Raw genomic sequence first — 18,108 nt, 5'->3', positions numbered from 1 at the left:
CTCCTGTGTGCTCCGCCTCTGCTGTGTGCTCCGTCTCTCCTGTGTGCTCCGTCTCTCCTGTGTGCTCCGTCTCTCCGGTGTGCTCCGTCTCTGCTGTGTGCTCCGTCTCTCCTGTGTGCTCCGTCTCTCCGGTGTGCTCCGTCTCTGCTGTGTGCTCCGCCTCTCCTGTGTGCTCCGTCTCTCCTGTGTGCTCCGTCTCTGCTGTGTGCTCCGTCTCTGCTGTGTGCTCCGTCTCTCTTGTGTGCGCCGCCTCTCCGGTGTACTCCGCCCAAAAGGTGTAACCTCTGAATGCAAATTTCCATGTTTCCATGTGAAAGTGGTTCTGTGTATATAATGGAATGCAATGAGAAGATAGGGATCTTCTGTTACTCAGGATGTTGAAGGACCTCAAAGAATTCAGCATCATGTATTTTAATGTTGGATTTGCATCTCTTCTCTTTAATCCAGAGCATATGATGTTTTATATCGATTATCTTCGAATTGATTATGTAATTGGCATATTACATTTACCTGACATAATAAATTGTTACATTTGATTATTCTAACTGACTTTGACATTATTTTCATTAAAGATTTAAAAAGAATAGTCAAACATTCACTCACATTTAATGATGCACAGATATCATTTAAAACTTTTCATTTATGGAGTCAGATGAAATAACGAGAGAATACATATTCAAATGTGTTGCATTTAATCAAAATATACTTTGCCTCGAGAAAAGACAGTAACACGAAGAGACCTTCCGCGCTGGTCGGATGCCGGACTTTTGGCCGATCGAGCGTGAGATTACACAGTGCATTGCATACTTTTTTTGTATCCTGATTACATATCATTCATTACTAGTATTTATTATTACAGTCAATTTTAGGTTTTAAAGTTTTATTTTTCATTCATTTATTTTAGACAAAATAATATAGAATTTTTTACATTGGCCAGAATTATAATATCGGTGTGTCCCTACTAATGCATCCTGATTATGTAACAACTTTAGTAGGCTGAAATATCTTACGTTTGTTTGTTTGACTATTAAAATAAACCAGTTCCTGTCTCTCTGGTGGTGTAGCTCATTTCCTGTATCTCTGGTGGTGTAGCTCATTTGCTGTCTCTCTGCTGCTGCTGTTGTTTGACTCTTTCTGTTAAGACTGTTGGTCTCACAGATATGGAGTTTCTGATGACAGAGGCAACTTATAAACTTCTTATCACTTTATGCATGATACAAGGTAAGAGGGGCTTATATTTCTACCTACAAAGAAAAACATTTAATAGCTTTTTAACTGATCTGGCCATGTGGTTAGTTGTTTAATGACATGAAACTGATTGTTTTATTAATTTAGTCAAAAATGCATTCAAATTGCAATTTGACTTAATGCAGGTCTCCTATGATAAGTTTCATTTCTGTGTTAAAATGAAGTCAAAAATTACAGAATGATACAACTGTCCTGATTTCATAATAAAAACAAAAGCATAATTAAAATGAATCGTTGAGAGCCAAAAAACAAAACAAAAAAAAACTTAAAGTATTTATCAAGAATCTTCTATTATATTATTTTAGGGAAAACAATTAACAAAAACAAAACCGCTTGAAACAAAACTGCTTCACTGCTTATTAATATTTCAAAAACTTTAATCTGCCAAATAAAAGTCTTGTTGGTTTAACCAACAAGCAGAAACATCCTGAAAAAACAACAACAAAAAATGATAGGAAATTATAACACAAAAATATTAGACAATGTGAATTATCACAAAGCAAGGTTAGTCCAGGTTGTAAAATGCCATGTGGTGCAACAAAAAATGTAATGATAAAAATGTATGTATGTATAAATAATAGGGCTGGGAGAATTAATGCGTTAATCTTTGCGATTAATTTGAGATGTTTAACGCATTAAAAAAATAACGCAATTGACCCAGCACTTTTTTTTTTTTGCCTCGTTTTAACGACTTTCTGTTGCGGCTGCTATTGCGAGTGTGCCGAACCAAGTCACCCTGTCATGATGGAGAAGTACAAGGATGGAGTTTTAGGAGGAATGTTTGCATTTAAAAAGTTGCCTGATGGTGCGTTTGACAAAACAAAGATGCTGTGTACAATTAGCAAAGCTGAATTCAAATACCATACCAGTTGGTTTGAAGCTGGATGCACCGGATTTTCGGCCGCCGAACGGCATTTTCGTTTTTTGGGCCAAAGAGAATTGATTGTTGATTGATTATTGAAAAAGAATAATATATTGATATATTGATGTTTAATATTAAACACCTGTGTTGTTTAATTTAATTAGGTGATTCTAAGTTTAAATATTGATGATTACAAGCTTGGGGGAAATGCGATTAATTGCAATTAATTACAGCAAATTGTGCAATTAATTAGTAAATTTTTTTAATCGATTCCCAGCCCTAATAAATAAATAAAATACATTATATCTTAGAATATATAATTATTTTTAAATGATGATTAAAATAGGCTCACTCTATAACACTCTAATCCAAGTAAGATGAAGATATAACACAGGGTTCATTTAAATAGATATAAAGGGACATATATGACCTTTTATTTAATGCTTAAAAACAATAAATAAATAAATCTACTTTTATCTTGAAATATATTTTTAAATTTTAAATCATGATTAAAAATGTACAAAAAACGTAAGAAATATCTCTAAAAATAAAGTGAAATGTAATAAAATTATACTACAGATGACAATTAACTTTTTATAATGCCTTAAAGGTGAAAACTTGTCAATAACACATCTCTTAGAATAAATGAACATTGAACCAATGATGCAATCTGTGGTTTCATGAAAGAAACTGATTATCACTCATGAAAATGGTTCATCAGGAACGTACGGAATGCTTATACATCATAACGAGTCGGTAACTGCTGTGGAGGGACAGAACGTTAGCCTGCCATGCTTTCTGGGAGAGGAGCATGAAATCAGAGTTATCCAGCTGGAATGGATTAAACAGCAAAAAGGAGATGAGAAGAATGATAAGAAGATCGTGGTGTTCCATCCGACAATGCCAGAACATTACTTTCAAATCGGTCCTCTTCTGACGACGATGACCAGTTCAAAAACTGGACAGCTACAGGGATCTGTCCTGACCCTGTATGAAGTTACCATGAAAGACAGTGGAAACTATATTTGCGAAATTACTAATTATCCTAATGGCTCGATTAAAAGAACTACAAAGCTGCAGGTCACAGGTAAACTGCTCACAGTAACCTACATTCTCATATTCTCAAACATGTACAAGTGAACAAGCAGCAGCTGTCTGCTTATTTCAGAGGCTCCAGCATCAGCAAAGATGTCGCATCCACACAGATTCATAAAAGAGGGAGATGAAGTGAAAATAACTTGTTCAGCAAGCCCTCCGCCACTCCGTTATCAACTTAGACGGTCAAAGGTGAGACAGATGGGAAAATATACATTTCTAAATGCCACAGTCTATACAGCTGTTGTGTTGATCTCGTTCTCCTCATCAGGACAAACTATTTTGGATGGAAAGCTTGAATGGAGAGTTCATTTTACCAAACGTCACCAGACACAACAGCGATCTGTACATCTGTTTACCTGAATGGGACTCATCTGTGCAAAATCAGCAAGGTCTCAATACCACCATGGAACTGACTATCAACTGTGAGTGTTGAGAATAAAAAAAAAATCATCATTCTCTTATCATTCTCTGTTAAATTAAAGCTTATGTAAGTAAACAAATATATCCTATTCTTCCAAACAGTTCTTGATGACATTGAGTGTAACACAAACAGCCCTTTCATTGTCAGTTTTGGTGAGGATGTGACGATTTCTTGTATTGCAAAAGCATCTCAGTACTTACAATATAAGTGGATGAGGGTAAGACAGTGAAATATTAAGAGATTGAAATTAAATATGTATTGTTTTAAATAAATATTTTGTAGCGTATTAACTCAGCTCGCTTAAAATGACAAATTCATGTGATGATTTTTAGGATGGCACAACACTGTCTCTCTCAGACACTTTGTCTCTGACTTCCGTGACATCTGACCAGTCAGGAACATACAAACTGACAGCTGTCTTTCAGGACAATCAGCTCCAGACAGACATAGAGTTCTCTATCCATGTTCTCTCAAAGCAAATCGAAGGTAAGAAAAAGCTTTATTTTCCTTCTTTTTTTTTTTTTCAGTTTGTCTCAAGTCTCAGTTTGCCCAAAGCAGATGCACACTAGAGTGCAAACAATGGAAACACATAATACCACTACTGAAGCCCATGAATTAATAAAACATTTTGGAACATAGGTACATCAAAAAATCCATAATTAAAACTTTATAAACTAGCTTACAGTAACAGCCATACGCGACTCGAGTTCCAGCCGAAGAGTGACCTCTAACCCAACGCATGGCGTATTGATGAACGTGGAAATGCAGAAGATCGAGCAAAACACTGCGGGTCACGAATTAGAAGTCTAAAGCGAGAATTTTTAAAGAGAAATGTCAGAGGTTTTACAGTTTTTAAAGTTATAATTAAGGATATTTTCTTACAAAAATGCATCGCTTCGCTTCAGAAGGCCTTGATTAACCCCCCAGAGCCGTGTGTATTACTTTTATGATGGATGGATGTGCTTTTTTGGGCTTCAAAATACAAGGTACTAGCCTAGAAATCTAACCAATCTAATCGGAGACGAGACAAAAAGCAAACAAACGACGGAATCCAAGACGCAAACGTCACGAGGATGGGAGAGCGCGCCCCGTAACAGCTGAAGGGAACTGCTTTAATTGCCTGCATCAGCTCCAACACAGGTTTAACTCCTTAGTCAATAATGACGTCACTCACTCTAACTCCATCCTGCAAACCAAACAGAAAGAAAAACACACATACCACAAATATAACCCATACTGGGCTCAAAACAAAACAGAGAAGAGCTGCTGCTGGCGAACAGCGGTCTTTCGAATCGGCTTTGGCCGCGACTCTGGAGGACTTGGAGTTAAGCTTTTCTTTAAGAAAAGTACAAAGAACGGCACTTAAGTCATTCTTAAAAAAGACGTGTTCGTAGTTTTGCCAACCAGATACGGCAAAAGTTTAATCTATCTACTAGCTCCGCTGGAGGGAAAACGCTCTGGTTGGTTGTAGCGCTATCCTGTTGCGTGCGGAGGGAATTTGAAAGACAACCATTTATCCAGCCCCTCGGATTGAGCCGTCCCAATGGTGAGTTGCCAGACCTAACATCTTGATGTAGGTTAAACACTTAAACACCATCTTGATGAAGGTCTGGCTTGCCAGGCTAACAAGGTACCGTTCACTCCCATTATAAAGCTTGGAAGAGCCAGGATGTTTTTTATATAACTCAGATTGTATTCGTCTGAAAGAAGAATGTCATATACACCTAGGATGGCTTCAGGGTGAGTAAATCATGGGCTAATTTTCATTTTTGTGTGAATAACCCTTTAACCTATGTAGGGTGGCAGGAATGCTGGAGCCTATCTCGGCGTCCCCAACTTAGGCAGGGAAACACCCTGGAAGGATGGCCAGTCCATCACAGATATTGTTTTATATTATATTACATGATATATTAGAACTGTGTACAAACAAATGATCACCAACACCCTGATGAAGGCCAGTGGGCCGATACGCATTGGTGTTTTAATGCTTTAGCCCTTTAAAATAATAAAGGCTTTTTAACTTTTGCATCCCTCCGAGTGCCTGGACCTGGATTTTTTTCCAATTATTTTTTATGTGTACAAACAAATGTTGACGAATATTTCCTAATATACATTGGTTATGTTTCATTTTCCCTATAATGATTGCTGTTGAAGGAATGACAACACCTTCCTCAGTAAGAATCACCAAACATCTAAGGAACTTTACCTCCACGGGGATCAGCTCATGGAACACTGGTGCTATTGAGACAACAACAGAATCTGGTCACTTCCTAACCAGCACATCAAAACCAAATGCTACCACGACAATCCTACAACCCAGCCACACCAGCCAAAGCACTCCTCTCAATGGCAGCTCTTCTACTTCACCTGTTGGCAATGCATCTACATTACATACAAGCACTGTAAAATCTACAGGCAGCTTTTGTACAAAAACTCCAAGCCCACGTCCAGAAATAGTTACAGGAAGAAAAATTGTTACTTCTATTACGAAGAAAAACATCACCACCACTGTGACAACATCAGGAGGTAAATTACTCTTCTGAAAGTCACCATGAAATCAAAACTGACCATATTTACTTTTTAATACATGCACTCACTGGAATGTTATTCCAAAGAAAAAAATTTTTTTTTAATCTTTTATCAAAATGTAAAAACTTGCTCTGTCCCTAAAACGACTTTAATTTTCTGACGTCACATAGTTCGAACGGTCTTATGATGAGTGCCTTAGTGAAGTTTTTAAAACATTAAGGGGTTAGTTCACCTAAAAATGTAAATTCTGTTGTTAATTACTCACCTTCATGTTCTTCTAAACCCTTAAGACTTTCATTTATCTTTAGAACACAAAATTAAGATCTTTCCATATGTATCTTAATCCATATGAATTGAGCGGTTTAGTCCAAATTTTCTGAAGAGACACAGTCGCTTTATATGATGATCAGACTCAATTTAGACTTCTATTCAGATATAAACATTGATCAGTGAACATAAACAGAAGCTCAACCAAACTGGCTTGACACGCAAGAGTTCTTGAGAGTTCTTGAGAGTTCTTGAGAGTTCTTGAGAGTTCTTGAACTCCTTGGTTCTTGAGAGTTCTTGAGAGTTCTTGAACTCCTTGGTTCTTGAGAGTTCTTGAACTCCTTGGTTCTTGAGAGTTCTTGAGAGTTCTTGAATTCCTTGGTTCTTGAGAGTTCTTGAACTCCTTGGTTCTTGAGAGTTCTTGAGAGTTCTTGAGAGTTCTTGAACTCCTTGGTACTTGAGAGTTCTTGAACTCCTTGGTTCTTGAGAGTTCTTGAACTCCTTGGTTCTTGAGAGTTCTTGAGAGTTCTTGAATTCCTTGGTTCTTGAGAGTTCTTGAGAGTTCTTGAACTCCTTGGTTCTTGAGAGTTCTTGAGAGTTCTTGAACTCCTTGGTTCTTGAGAGTTCTCGAGAGTTCTTGAACTCCTTGGTTCTTGAGAGTTCTTGAGAGTTCTTGAACTCCTTGGTTCTTGAGGGTTCTTGAGAGTTCTTGAACTCCTTGGTTCTTGAGAGTTCTTGAGGGTTCTTGAGAGTTCTTGAACTCATTGGTTCTTGAGGGTTCTTGAGAGTTCTTGAACTCCTTGGTTCTTGAGAGTTCTTGAACTCCTTGGTTCTTGAGAGTTCTTGAGAGTTCTTGAACTCCTTGGTTCTTGAGGAAGCTCAAACTTTTTGAATCGTCAAAGTTGCGTAGCTGCCAATGGAGGGACAGAAATCTCTCAAATTTCATCAAAAATATCTTCATTTGTGTTCCAAAGATAAACGAAAGTCTTACGGGTTTGGAAAGACATTTCCAAGTAATTAATGACAGAATATTCATTTTTGAGAGAACTAACACTTTAACCATTTCAAACCAGTGCTTCGTAGCTTGTATCAAATTCACCAAGTCATGTGATTTCGTTACGTTGTCGTACCTTGGTTTCGAAACATTATAACATCGCTAGATGGCATTGATCTGTTAAACTCATGAACATATCTAATGGTTTTAACTGATCTTGGGTACATTTTATAAATGTATATTTATTTTTAATGAATAAAATTAATTTTAGTACTTGTGTGTATAATACAAAAAGGAAAATATTTACCAAGTCTGCCAAGCTCTGCCTAACACACAACAAGTACTACACTTTGATAAAAGAACACACATTTTACAGAACCCACATACAGTATTTAATGGGATTTTAGCCTGTTTTTAGTTGGATTTGCGCCGTTTTGACCAGCCGGTGCCGCAAGTCTGTGGTGTTCTGAGCGCTTCGAAAGAGTGAATCATTTTGCAAAGAAATTGGTTCAAATGATTCAGAGTTTCGAAAAGCTTTGTTACGAAGCTTATTGTTAGCACCTTCAATAAAATTAGTCAATTAGTCAAAATTAGGCACAACAACGGTAATGCATCCGGCAATCATGCTATGGATTAAATTTTAATAATTTTTTTATTTTATTTTTACTTGGAAATACATCACATTACTAATGTCACATATGCTACAAAAGTTTTTATATTTTATTCAAATCAAGTCATCGGTCATGTATTAGGCTTTAACTGGAATATTCTCTGAATTAAATGATAAATTAAAACTATGAATTAAACTTTCATGACTCGTATCAAGGAGTACAAATTTGTCACTAATGTTTTATGTTGATTTTAAACTAATTTAATACACACAATGAAGTCATCTGATGTTTTTTGCTGAAACAGAGAAACCCATAAGACTTGAGCTAATCATAAAACTATTATTGGTTGTCTTTTCCTTGCATATCTCTGTCTCTCTTTCAGAATCAAAAAGCACAGCATATATCGCTATTCCGATTGTGTTGCTGTTGGTCGTGTTGGCTGTGCTTCTATACAAAAGACACCTGAATCAAAAAAAGTGAGACTCACCAAAATCATCAGCACGCCACATCCACTGTCCTTTTACATAATTGCATCCTACACATTTTCAGTCTATTTATCTACATTTTTACTTTTTCTTTTTCAGAATGGATATGCCACCCCCTTTCGAAACTCCTCCACCAAATACACATCAGTGAGGAACCATGATGTCTCCATGACTGAAATTCTTGTATGAATGTGTCATGCACTTTTGTACTCACAAACTGTGGGCCACATATATACTGACTGGAAGATTTTTGCTGAAAATCTTCACTCAAATTACTCATTCTCATGTCATTTCAAACCCATAAGAGTTCCGTTCATCTTCAAAACACAAATTATTTTGCCTGATATATGCGTGAGAGATTTATTTTCCTTCATTGAAAGCCCATGCAACCAAAATATATGTAATCCATGGATTACTAAAATGTAATCCATACTAATTGAGCAGTTTAATTCAAGTCTTCTGAAGAAAATCGGTCACTTTAAATTATGAATAAATTTAGTTTATGCTTTTGTTTACATAAAAAACATTGATAAACACACATATACATTAAATATGTTTAAAAATGTTTTTCGAAGATGAATGAAGAATTAAACTCATTCAGTTTTCATTTTTTTGCTTGAAATAACCCTTCAACGTTTTATTTTGTAAAAATATGAAGTGACCCATATTTGTTGTTTTTATGTGATTTTTTTTTTTACTGCACATTTCCTCTGTATTATGTCTTTCTGAATAGGTTGTACATATAATTTGTTGCTCTAAAAAATAATTTGTTCTTTTTTTGTAACTTTTAAAAAATGTGAAAATTGTGATTGAATTTTTACTGTGCTTTACAAACATTAAAGTGCCCCTATTATGCGATTTTAAAGTTTCCTAATGTTGTTTTGGAGTCTCCTACAAGAGGTTTACATGAATCAAAGGTAAAAAAAAACTGTTTAATTTCCTCATAATATACATTGGCACATCACCACATTTTCAATGATTCTCAAACGACTCGTCAGATGAATCAATCTCTCTAAATCCCTTCTTTCCACGAGCTACTCTGCTGATTGGCCAGACAGCGCAGTCTGTTGTGACTGATTTACCGTGTACAGCGCACGTCAAAAACAAAAACGCCCATTGCCATAACAACGTCAGGTCTGCATGTCCTGAGGCTTCCTACACCGTAAACTAAACACAGTAATAAACATTGACGTCGATTTTACCATATCAATGTGAGCGCAAGTCCAATGATGAAACACTGGAAGAACCAATTCCCTTTTGAGAGGTCTCTCGTATTGCATAAGGCTTGGCTTACGCTATGGGAAAACTCCTTTTCTCGAGAATATTAAAGCAAAAAAAAAAAAAAAAAATTCAACATTTCTATAACCACCTGATCTATTGAACATGATAGATGATTTTCTGATCAAACTCTGAAGTTTCCTATAGGCACTCATCATATTTCAGAATTCTGGAATTTACCCAGTTTTTGACCCAACCTCCACCTATCCTCAACATGGTGTTTTCTTCAATTCACACATTTTAGTTTTTTTTTTTTTTTTACATTGCTCCAATGTAGGAGTAAAGCTAAGTAATTAAAACTCAAGATATTCAATAATATATTTAAAGGGCCCCTATTATGGATTTTTGAAAATGACCTTTCATGTAGTGTGTAACATAGCTCTAAGTGAATGAAAACATCCTGCGCCGTATATTAAGTTATTGTCTTTCAAAACTAAGAGTCGACTCTGAGTCGATTAAATGAATGCCGTTTCGTTGTGACGTCAAGACGAAACATTAGCATATTGCCCGCCCACTTATTGCGCGCAGACACCAGGGAAAACTCAAACCTCAAACCAGCAGCTGATTCCTGTGGATACTGGAGAGCATCATGTCCATCAAGTCAAGCCAGGTAAAGCCAGTTTTTTTTTTTTCACTGCGCAAGGACGAGCATGTGAAGAATCAGTGGTTAAAATTCATCTTTACCATGATACCACAGCAGTATAATCCTAAACTTTTGCTGTTTTCCCTTTATTTCACTGACGACTGCTTCTCAAATCTCGGAGTTCAATGCAGGATTGGCAAACCACTTGCTCTAGAAAGATGGTGTTCAAAATACTTAGTTTTGAATTTTATATTGTTTAAAATTCTTTTGCTAATCAGTTTTGGGCCACTATTACCTAAAACTGTGTCTATTAATGCAGATTGTCTGTCGTTCTCACTACTTTGTGGAAAGATTAAGCATAGAGCAAGATCTGTTTTACCAACGTTTATGTTACATCAGTCATTCATGCTAGAGCCGAGGCCGGACCGATCTCCAAAAAGCCTTTATCAGATTTCCCTGTCACCTCTTTTCAGGCGGCTGGAAATACCAATGTTGCAGTAAATGGGTCTGTTATAAAACATGCACACCTGCAAACAAACGCCGTTTTTAATATTGCACAAAAAGAGCTTTTTTCTGTCTGTTCACCCAGCTCACGCTGGAGACATAACATATGTAGGTCATGTGCCCACGAAAAAGTACGCACCCCTATACAGAAGCACTGTTCACACAGTATCAAGCTCTCCTCCAGCTCACGCTGGAGATGTATTTCAAGAGTTCACACTTACATACAATTTGAGGGGGTAAAGTTGAATGCGTATTTGGCGTGCTGTCTGGGGGGAAGGCTCTGAGCTCGTAGTTCGGCCCGAACCCAGAGTACTCCCCCCGTATGTAAGTGCTTAGGACTAGAAGTGTGGAGAAGGGGTGGTGGAGGGATGCTGCTAAACTGTCTTGAGGTGAGACTGCTGAATGTATATATACCTCTTACCATTGATTGCTGAGTGCTCTCCACTTGTGTTAATTATCTGAACGTGCTCCTCCCGAACTTTGTTAATAAAACATCATTAAATGTAGTGCGTGTGCCCACTGTGAAGTACGCACCCCTACAAACAAGCACTGTCACCACAGTATCAGTTCTCCCCCCAGCCTGTGCGGGAGACACAATAAATATAGAATGGGTGCCCACTATGAAATACGGGCCCCTACACATGAAAAATGTTCCCACTGTATTAACCCCCCACCCCCACCCCCCCCCCCCAGGTTCGTGTGATAAAGGCAGGTTGTGTGCCCGCTATAAAGCCTGCACCCCTGCACTTGAACGCTGTTCTCACAGTCAAGCAGAAAGCTACTGGACAATCGGGTCCCTACCACACGGCGGCCTGTCCCCAAACTTCATTCAACCCCTAGCTATGCGGGCCAAGGCCTGGGAGGCCATCCCCGGTATATCAGAATGGGTGTTGAACATAATAAAACGAGGCTACTCTCTACAGTTTGCTCGCAGACCTCTGCGCTTTATAGCCATGGTCGAGATGACAGTAAGAAGCGAAGTGACGCATGTCCTTCGTGCCGAAGTGTCTAAACTGTTAGAGAAAGGGGCTGTGGAACCAGTCGCTCTTTCACAAAGTGAGTCGGGCTTTTACAGTCGCTACTTCCTCGTTCCGAAAAAGGATGCTGTCCTCAGGCCCATCCTAGACCTCAGACACCTGAACAAAGCGCTTATGACGCGCCCGTTCAGGATGCTGACCAGACAAATCCTCACGCAGATTCACCCAGGGGATTGTTTTTTCTCAATGGATTTGAAAGATGCTTATTTTCACATCCAGATAGCTCCCCATCACAGGCCATTCCTGAGATTCGCCTTCGAGGGGCAGGCTTACCCGTACACAGTACTACCGTTTGGCCTATCTTTAGCACCTCGTACATTTACGAAGTGCATGGACGCAGCGCTTACTCCCCTGAGACAGCGGGACTGCGAGTGTTAAAGCCCAATCAATCAAATAAGCCGCAATTGATAACTCACAGATCCTGAGTGCCATCTAGAGTGCCTGGGCTTCAGGATCAATGTTTCCAAAAGCCCAAAAGCTGTCGCCCAGACAGAGAATCTCTTTCCAAGGAACAGTGATAGAGACCCCCCAACCTAGGTTGGAGGCATCTGTCGAGATCACTTTTCTCTTTGAAACCACACCCATACTCACGCCAGACTGAGACCAGTCGGCTGCTTTCCAGGGAGCCAGGGCATTCATACAGCTGTGGCACGCTCTGATTTTTAAGTGGCCAGATTGCCACACGTGAGCTGGTACACAGGGTTTTAGCCAGCGTTGGAGAGGATGCATGTACAGTAGTCTTAGCTGGAGTACTGATGATGCTGAGGCCATGAGACCCAACATCCTCTGAAATCTCTTGAGAGGCGCGCAAGTGCCTACTCTGAAAGATGCCGCTAGGCATTGAATGGTGAGCGCTTGCTCTGACTTTTACTCACATTAATTATGAACCTGTATATAGTAGTTCTCATAGTAGTCCTCTGGGAGGTATATAAAAAAAAGATAGAAGTTGTTTCTGATTAGCTAATAGGGGTGAATTCAGGGTGATTGTGACACTTTTTGCCATTGAGATGACTTGGAAAAAGTGTCCCAATCAACTTGAATTCACTCCAGTGACCTACTACCACATTCACCTGAGCGCTATTACGTACTAATCCATTAATCAGAGTTTTGTGTTAGTTACTGTAATAGTACAGTTGAATGTTGATATTGCTTTACTCATTTGTTCCTGTGTAGTAATTAATTTATGATGAACAGGATTCTAAAGTGTTACCGATAAATTATTTAAATTATTTTGTATGTGTATGTTTGTGTAATGCTAAATCCAAGGAAGATGAAGCGAATATAACAAGGTGTATTTAATCAACTCAAAACTAGACAGCCAACACATGGGAAAGCTTGTGAAACACAAACATTACCAGACAACTGAAGAGTGCTCTAGGAGGAATTTAAATACATGGTGATGAAGACAAAATAAAGAACAGCTGTGATGATAATCAGTGACCATAGAAACTAATAAGTGGCGGGAAACAAGGCTTTCCTAACCTAGTATGTTAAGCTGTTATCTTAAGGGGAATATTTAATTTGACCTTTTCTAGCCTATGTCTATTATGTGATATGTGTGCTTGCTAACTGAAAACAAATCAGGTGAAATGTTACATTTGTTCATTTTTGGTTCATATAATTTCATATGCTATATGTAGGCTAAGCTGTTATGGCCTGTTAACCATAGGCTAACTGAAATGGCTAAAAGGAAATGGTTAATTTGAACATATTTTCATAATTTATCGTGTCATATTCGATAGATAGGCCAAGCTGCTAGCTTATCTTTATTTAAGCTTAGCTGTTAGTTTGCTTATGTTACAGGTCCTGGGCGTGTAACACATAAATAGATTACAAGTACCTGAATTATCATGAGAAATAAATGACTTCAGTGGCTTTCCTCAGTCACAGCTCGTATTGTCTCTTTATTAAGTGCCCCTATTATGCTACTTTTTAAAGGCTATCATGTTACTTTCATCCAGACATCTAACCTAACCACAGTGGTGGGCCGTCAGGGCCAGCAAGGCCTTCTCTGCTGGCCTAAACACTATCAGAATCACTGACTTGCACTTAAATATATTTTTAATACATCCATGAATGAGTATTAAATTATTCCCAATAGTCCATTCTCTTAATTTAATAGCTTTTCTCTTGGTTGCGCTGCTTCCAGTAGTGTATGTTTATGTTAGAGCTTTTATCCAATCATATTTCAGTCATCATGTGTTGCCATGGCCAAAGAAATCTGCCTTGATGCCTTCAGAATCAATTGTGCAGGCGCCTGTAGCTTAAAATGAATAGCAATGAAACTGTTGCTTTAACCTAGTAGTTCTCAACCTTTTTTGGGCCAGCGCCCCCTATCCATTATCCAGGTCCTTGCATTAGCTTTATTAGATACTACAGTGCTATGCATAAGTTTAGACACCCATGCTAAAGTTGACTAAAAAGAGGAATAAAAAATCATCTTTTGGAAACTGAACTTAATGCCTTAATTTAAAAAAATAGGAAAAATCCAACCTTTAAGGACACCAATTTTCTTTGTGAATGAATAATGCATCGTAAATAAATAAATGTTCTTCCTTAAAATACAGGGTGCATAAGTCTGGACACCCCTATAGAGGCAGGCAGATTTTTTTTTTTACGTTTTTTTTTTTTTTTTTTTTTTGGATACTATGCATCCTGATAAAGTTCCCTTGGCCTTTGGAATTAAAATAGCCCCACATCATCACATAGCCTTCACCATACCTAGAGATTGGCATGGTTTTATTTCAGTTAGCCTAATAGCTAGTTTGATTTGCATTGAGAGATGATCTTATGGAAAGTACCCCATGCCAATCTCTAGGTATGGTGAAGGCTATGTGATGATGTGGGGCTATTTTAATTCCAAAGGCCAAGGGAACTTTATCAGGATGCATAGTATCCTAAAATTATTATTATTTTTTATACTTAAAAATAAAAATCTGCCTGCCTCTATGGGAATTTAACATAGGGGTGTCCAAACTTATGCACCCTGTATTTTAAGGAAGAACATTTATTTATTTACGATACATTATTCATTCACAAAGAAAATTGGTGTCCTTAAAGGTTGGATTTTTCCTAATTTTTTAAATTAAGGCATTAAGTTCAATTTCCAAAAGATGATTTTTTATTCCTCTTTTTAGTCAACTTTAGCATGGGTGTCTAAACTTATGCATAGCACTGTAGATATATTTATGGAGATGAGAAATAAAAACCCGCCCTGTACAGCTATGATCAGCTGTTCGGCCGAACTTTCGATGTTGTTACGGAAAGGCCGAAGCTGATTGGTTGGTTTTTGTCATGTGACCTGCTGTGCGCTTGCAGCATTCTGAAAAGTTGAGATGTTTTCAACCGACCACATCGCTGAACAGCGGGAATATTATTATCATAGTTTCCCAGAGAGCAAAAAAGTAATCTTAAGTAGAAATTAGCCTATATATCAGTGTATATCAGCGAAATGCAACAAAATGTTACGAAATGCAACGGTTACAAATTTGACATTCAAAATTTAATTCAATCAATCAATCAATCAACATTTATTTGTATAGCGCTTTACAACAACCGTCAGGTATCCAAAGTGCTTCACATCATAGAATAAAATAAAACAACATATCATACAATAAATACATATAACAGTAAAATACATTTTTATTAAAAGCCATTTTAAACAGGTGGGTTTTGAGTTTAGACCTAAAAAGAGTTTCATCTGCAATTATACGAATATCAGGGGGTAACTTGTTCCAGAGTCTCGGGGCAGCAACTGCAAACGCCTGATCACCCCATCACGCTTATACTTCGACCTTGGGACTTCTAAAACCAGTTGATTTGAAGACCGTAACGACCGGCTGTGCTCACGCAGGGTTAAAATCTCAGTTAAGTACTCCGGGGCCAGGCCATTTAAGGCCTTAAAAACTAACAACAAAATCTTAAAATCTATTCTAAACTGCACTGGAAGCCTATGTAAAGTGTAGAGGACGGGAGTGATGTTTGTACGCCTAGATGTATTTGTTAAAAACCGAGCAGCAGCATTTTGCACAAGTTGAAGTCGTGAAATGGAGCTTTAATTTAAACCAACATAAAGAGCATTACAATAATCCAACCTCGAACTAATAAAAGCATGAATCACCTTTTCTAGATCATGCCTGTTAAGAAAAGGCTTAACTTTAGCTAGAAGACGAAGCTGGAAAAAACTCATTTTGACAACATTGCTGATTTGCTTGTCAAATTTCATGTTGCAATCAAAAGTAACCCCCAAATTTCTGACAGCAGGCTTAAGGTATGGAGCCAGAGCCCCCAAACTCACCACTGAACCGTTTGGGTTACCGAAGATGATACACTCAGTTTTTGCTTTGTTTAAATTAAGAACATTTTGTGACAACCACAACTTAATATCATTAATACAATTAAGTAGGGAGTCTAGTGTGACACTATCATTCAGTTTTAAAGGCAAATAAATCTGCAAATCATCAGCATAACAGTGAAAGGACAGGTTGTGCTTTCCTATAATACTCCCTAACGGCAACATATATAAAGAAAACAAGATTGGACCAAGAATTGAACCCTGGGGTACCCCACAAGAAAGAGGAGCAGCTGACGAGGAGCATTCACCAATCATAACAGAGAAGCTCCTATTTGCTAAATAGGAGCTAAACCATTGAAGTGCCAAACCTCGAATGCTTACACAATGCTCATAGCGAGAGAGGAGGACTGCATGGTCCATCATATCAAACGCCGCTGTGAGGTCCAAAAGCACTAAAACAGCAGGATTTCCGGCATCCACAGACAAGGCAATATCATTATGTACTCTGAGCAGTGCAGACTCAGTGCTGTGACGTGATCTAAAACCAGATTCAAATTTTTCAAGCAAAGAATTTATCTGCATAAAGGCTTGTAACTGTATAAAAACAACTTTTTCCAAAACCTTTGACAGAAAAGATAACACTGAAGGGTCAAGATTTGGCTTCTTAAGTAGGGGCCTGACCACAGCATGTTTAAATGCAGCTGGGACATAACCTAGACTAAGATAAGAATTAATTAAAGTGAGTAAACTCGACCCAATGGCGCTATTAAAAACTTCCTTCACTATCCTGGCTGGGACAATGTCTAACGGACAGTAGGTGGGTTTCATGTGTTGCACTACCTCAGAAAGCAGCGTAAGCGAAATTGGCTTAAAATCCTCAAAAACAGCAGATAGCACAGGAGCAGCAGGTACAAACACGTTAAAATTAGCACTGCAGTTTTGCCTGACAGATGCTATTTTGTCAGTAAAATAACCGAGTGTGAATAACCATTTTAATTAATAGCAGCTGTACTGCGAACAGCCAGTCAGCAAACAAGAAGCATTCTTATAAATTATTTTCAACTGAGAACATTAACAGGGAAAAACTTTCGAATTCGAACTTTCAAAATTGATTTGAAAATTAGTGTGAGCCCTGATGTTTTCTGCTAATTTCTTTACTGCAGGTTGCAGAGATGTTAGTTTCAGCTGTAGTGCGCCTGAGGCATGCAAGTCCAAGCGATTGCGGTAATTCTTGTACTGATGTGGATGACCTGGCTGAATCCCTGCTCAACGAGATATCGAGAGCTCATGATGCTATCCAGTATCCACAGGAATCAGCTGTTGGTTTGAGGTACAAGTTTTCCCTGGTGTCTGTGCGCGCAATAAGTGGGCGGGCAATATGCTAATGTTTCGTCTTGACGTCACAACGAAACGGCTTATGACTCGTTTGAAAAACGATTCATTTAATCGACTCAGAGTCGACTCTTAGTTTTGAAAAACAATAACTTAATATACGGTGCACTTTCAGATTTAAAACTATGCAGAATGTTTTCATTCACTTAGAGCTATGTTTAAACATTCGTAACATTGCTGCACGATTAAATTTTCATTTAATTTCAAGGATGTATTCAAGATAGGGGCGACCAAATGTAAAATTTGATGAATTGGCCATTGAAAATCCTATATTGATCAACCACTAATCTAAATATTGGTGGGGATTCAGCCCACTCAATGTTTTGAATCCCTGTTTGAATCCTTAATGTTCACCTAGGCCTACTTTTTAAAATAACAGCATAATTTTCCTCACAAAAAAAAAAAATCAATGCAAGATTAGAAATGTATGAGCAATGAACTTTTTAACAAGAGTACAAATGACTGATTTGACAAATTTTACAAAATGCAAAAAGCAATAAGGAAA

At 37.9% G+C, this 18,108-nt stretch overlaps 1 protein-coding gene across 3 annotated transcripts; it reads left to right on the top strand.

The window, feature by feature from the left end:
• The first annotated feature begins 1,084 nt into the window (after positions 1–1,084).
• Positions 1,085–9,372, top strand: LOC311297515 (nectin-4-like). 3 transcript variants are annotated; one of them, XM_084419834.1, is made up of 9 exons: positions 1,085–1,221; positions 2,832–3,197; positions 3,279–3,397; positions 3,477–3,630; positions 3,731–3,846; positions 3,962–4,115; positions 6,045–6,155; positions 8,413–8,506; positions 8,615–9,372. In XM_084419834.1, exons 1-9 carry the CDS (start codon positions 1,161–1,163, stop codon positions 8,664–8,666), a joined length of 1,227 nt encoding a protein of 408 aa, XP_084275960.1. In that variant the 5' UTR covers positions 1,085–1,160; the 3' UTR covers positions 8,667–9,372. The 3 variants fall into 3 exon arrangements, with proteins under 3 accessions (XP_084275960.1, XP_084275959.1, XP_084275961.1); XM_084419833.1 differs by having other exon boundaries at positions 5,784–6,155; XM_084419835.1 differs by lacking the exon at positions 6,045–6,155.
• Positions 9,373–18,108: the final 8,736 nt, after the last annotated feature.

Source organism: Rutilus rutilus, assembly GCF_951802725.1.
Source record: "Rutilus rutilus genome assembly, chromosome: 9".
NCBI classification, from domain to species: domain Eukaryota; kingdom Metazoa; phylum Chordata; class Actinopteri; order Cypriniformes; family Leuciscidae; genus Rutilus; species Rutilus rutilus.
The sequence above is the reverse complement of the archived record's forward strand: the minus strand, read 5'-3'. Positions and strand labels throughout refer to the sequence as shown.

Excerpts from the sequence above, each read along its gene's own strand:
- LOC311297515 (XM_084419833.1), top strand. The coding sequence starts at position 1,161 with ATGGAGTTTCTGATGACAGAGGCAACTTATAAACTTCTTATCACTTTA. Across the intron at positions 3,198-3,278 it reads TACAAAGCTGCAGGTCACAG|AGGCTCCAGCATCAGCAAAG; the intron begins GTAAACTGCTCA and ends TGCTTATTTCAG. Across the intron at positions 3,847-3,961 it reads TACAATATAAGTGGATGAGG|GATGGCACAACACTGTCTCT; the intron begins GTAAGACAGTGA and ends GATGATTTTTAG.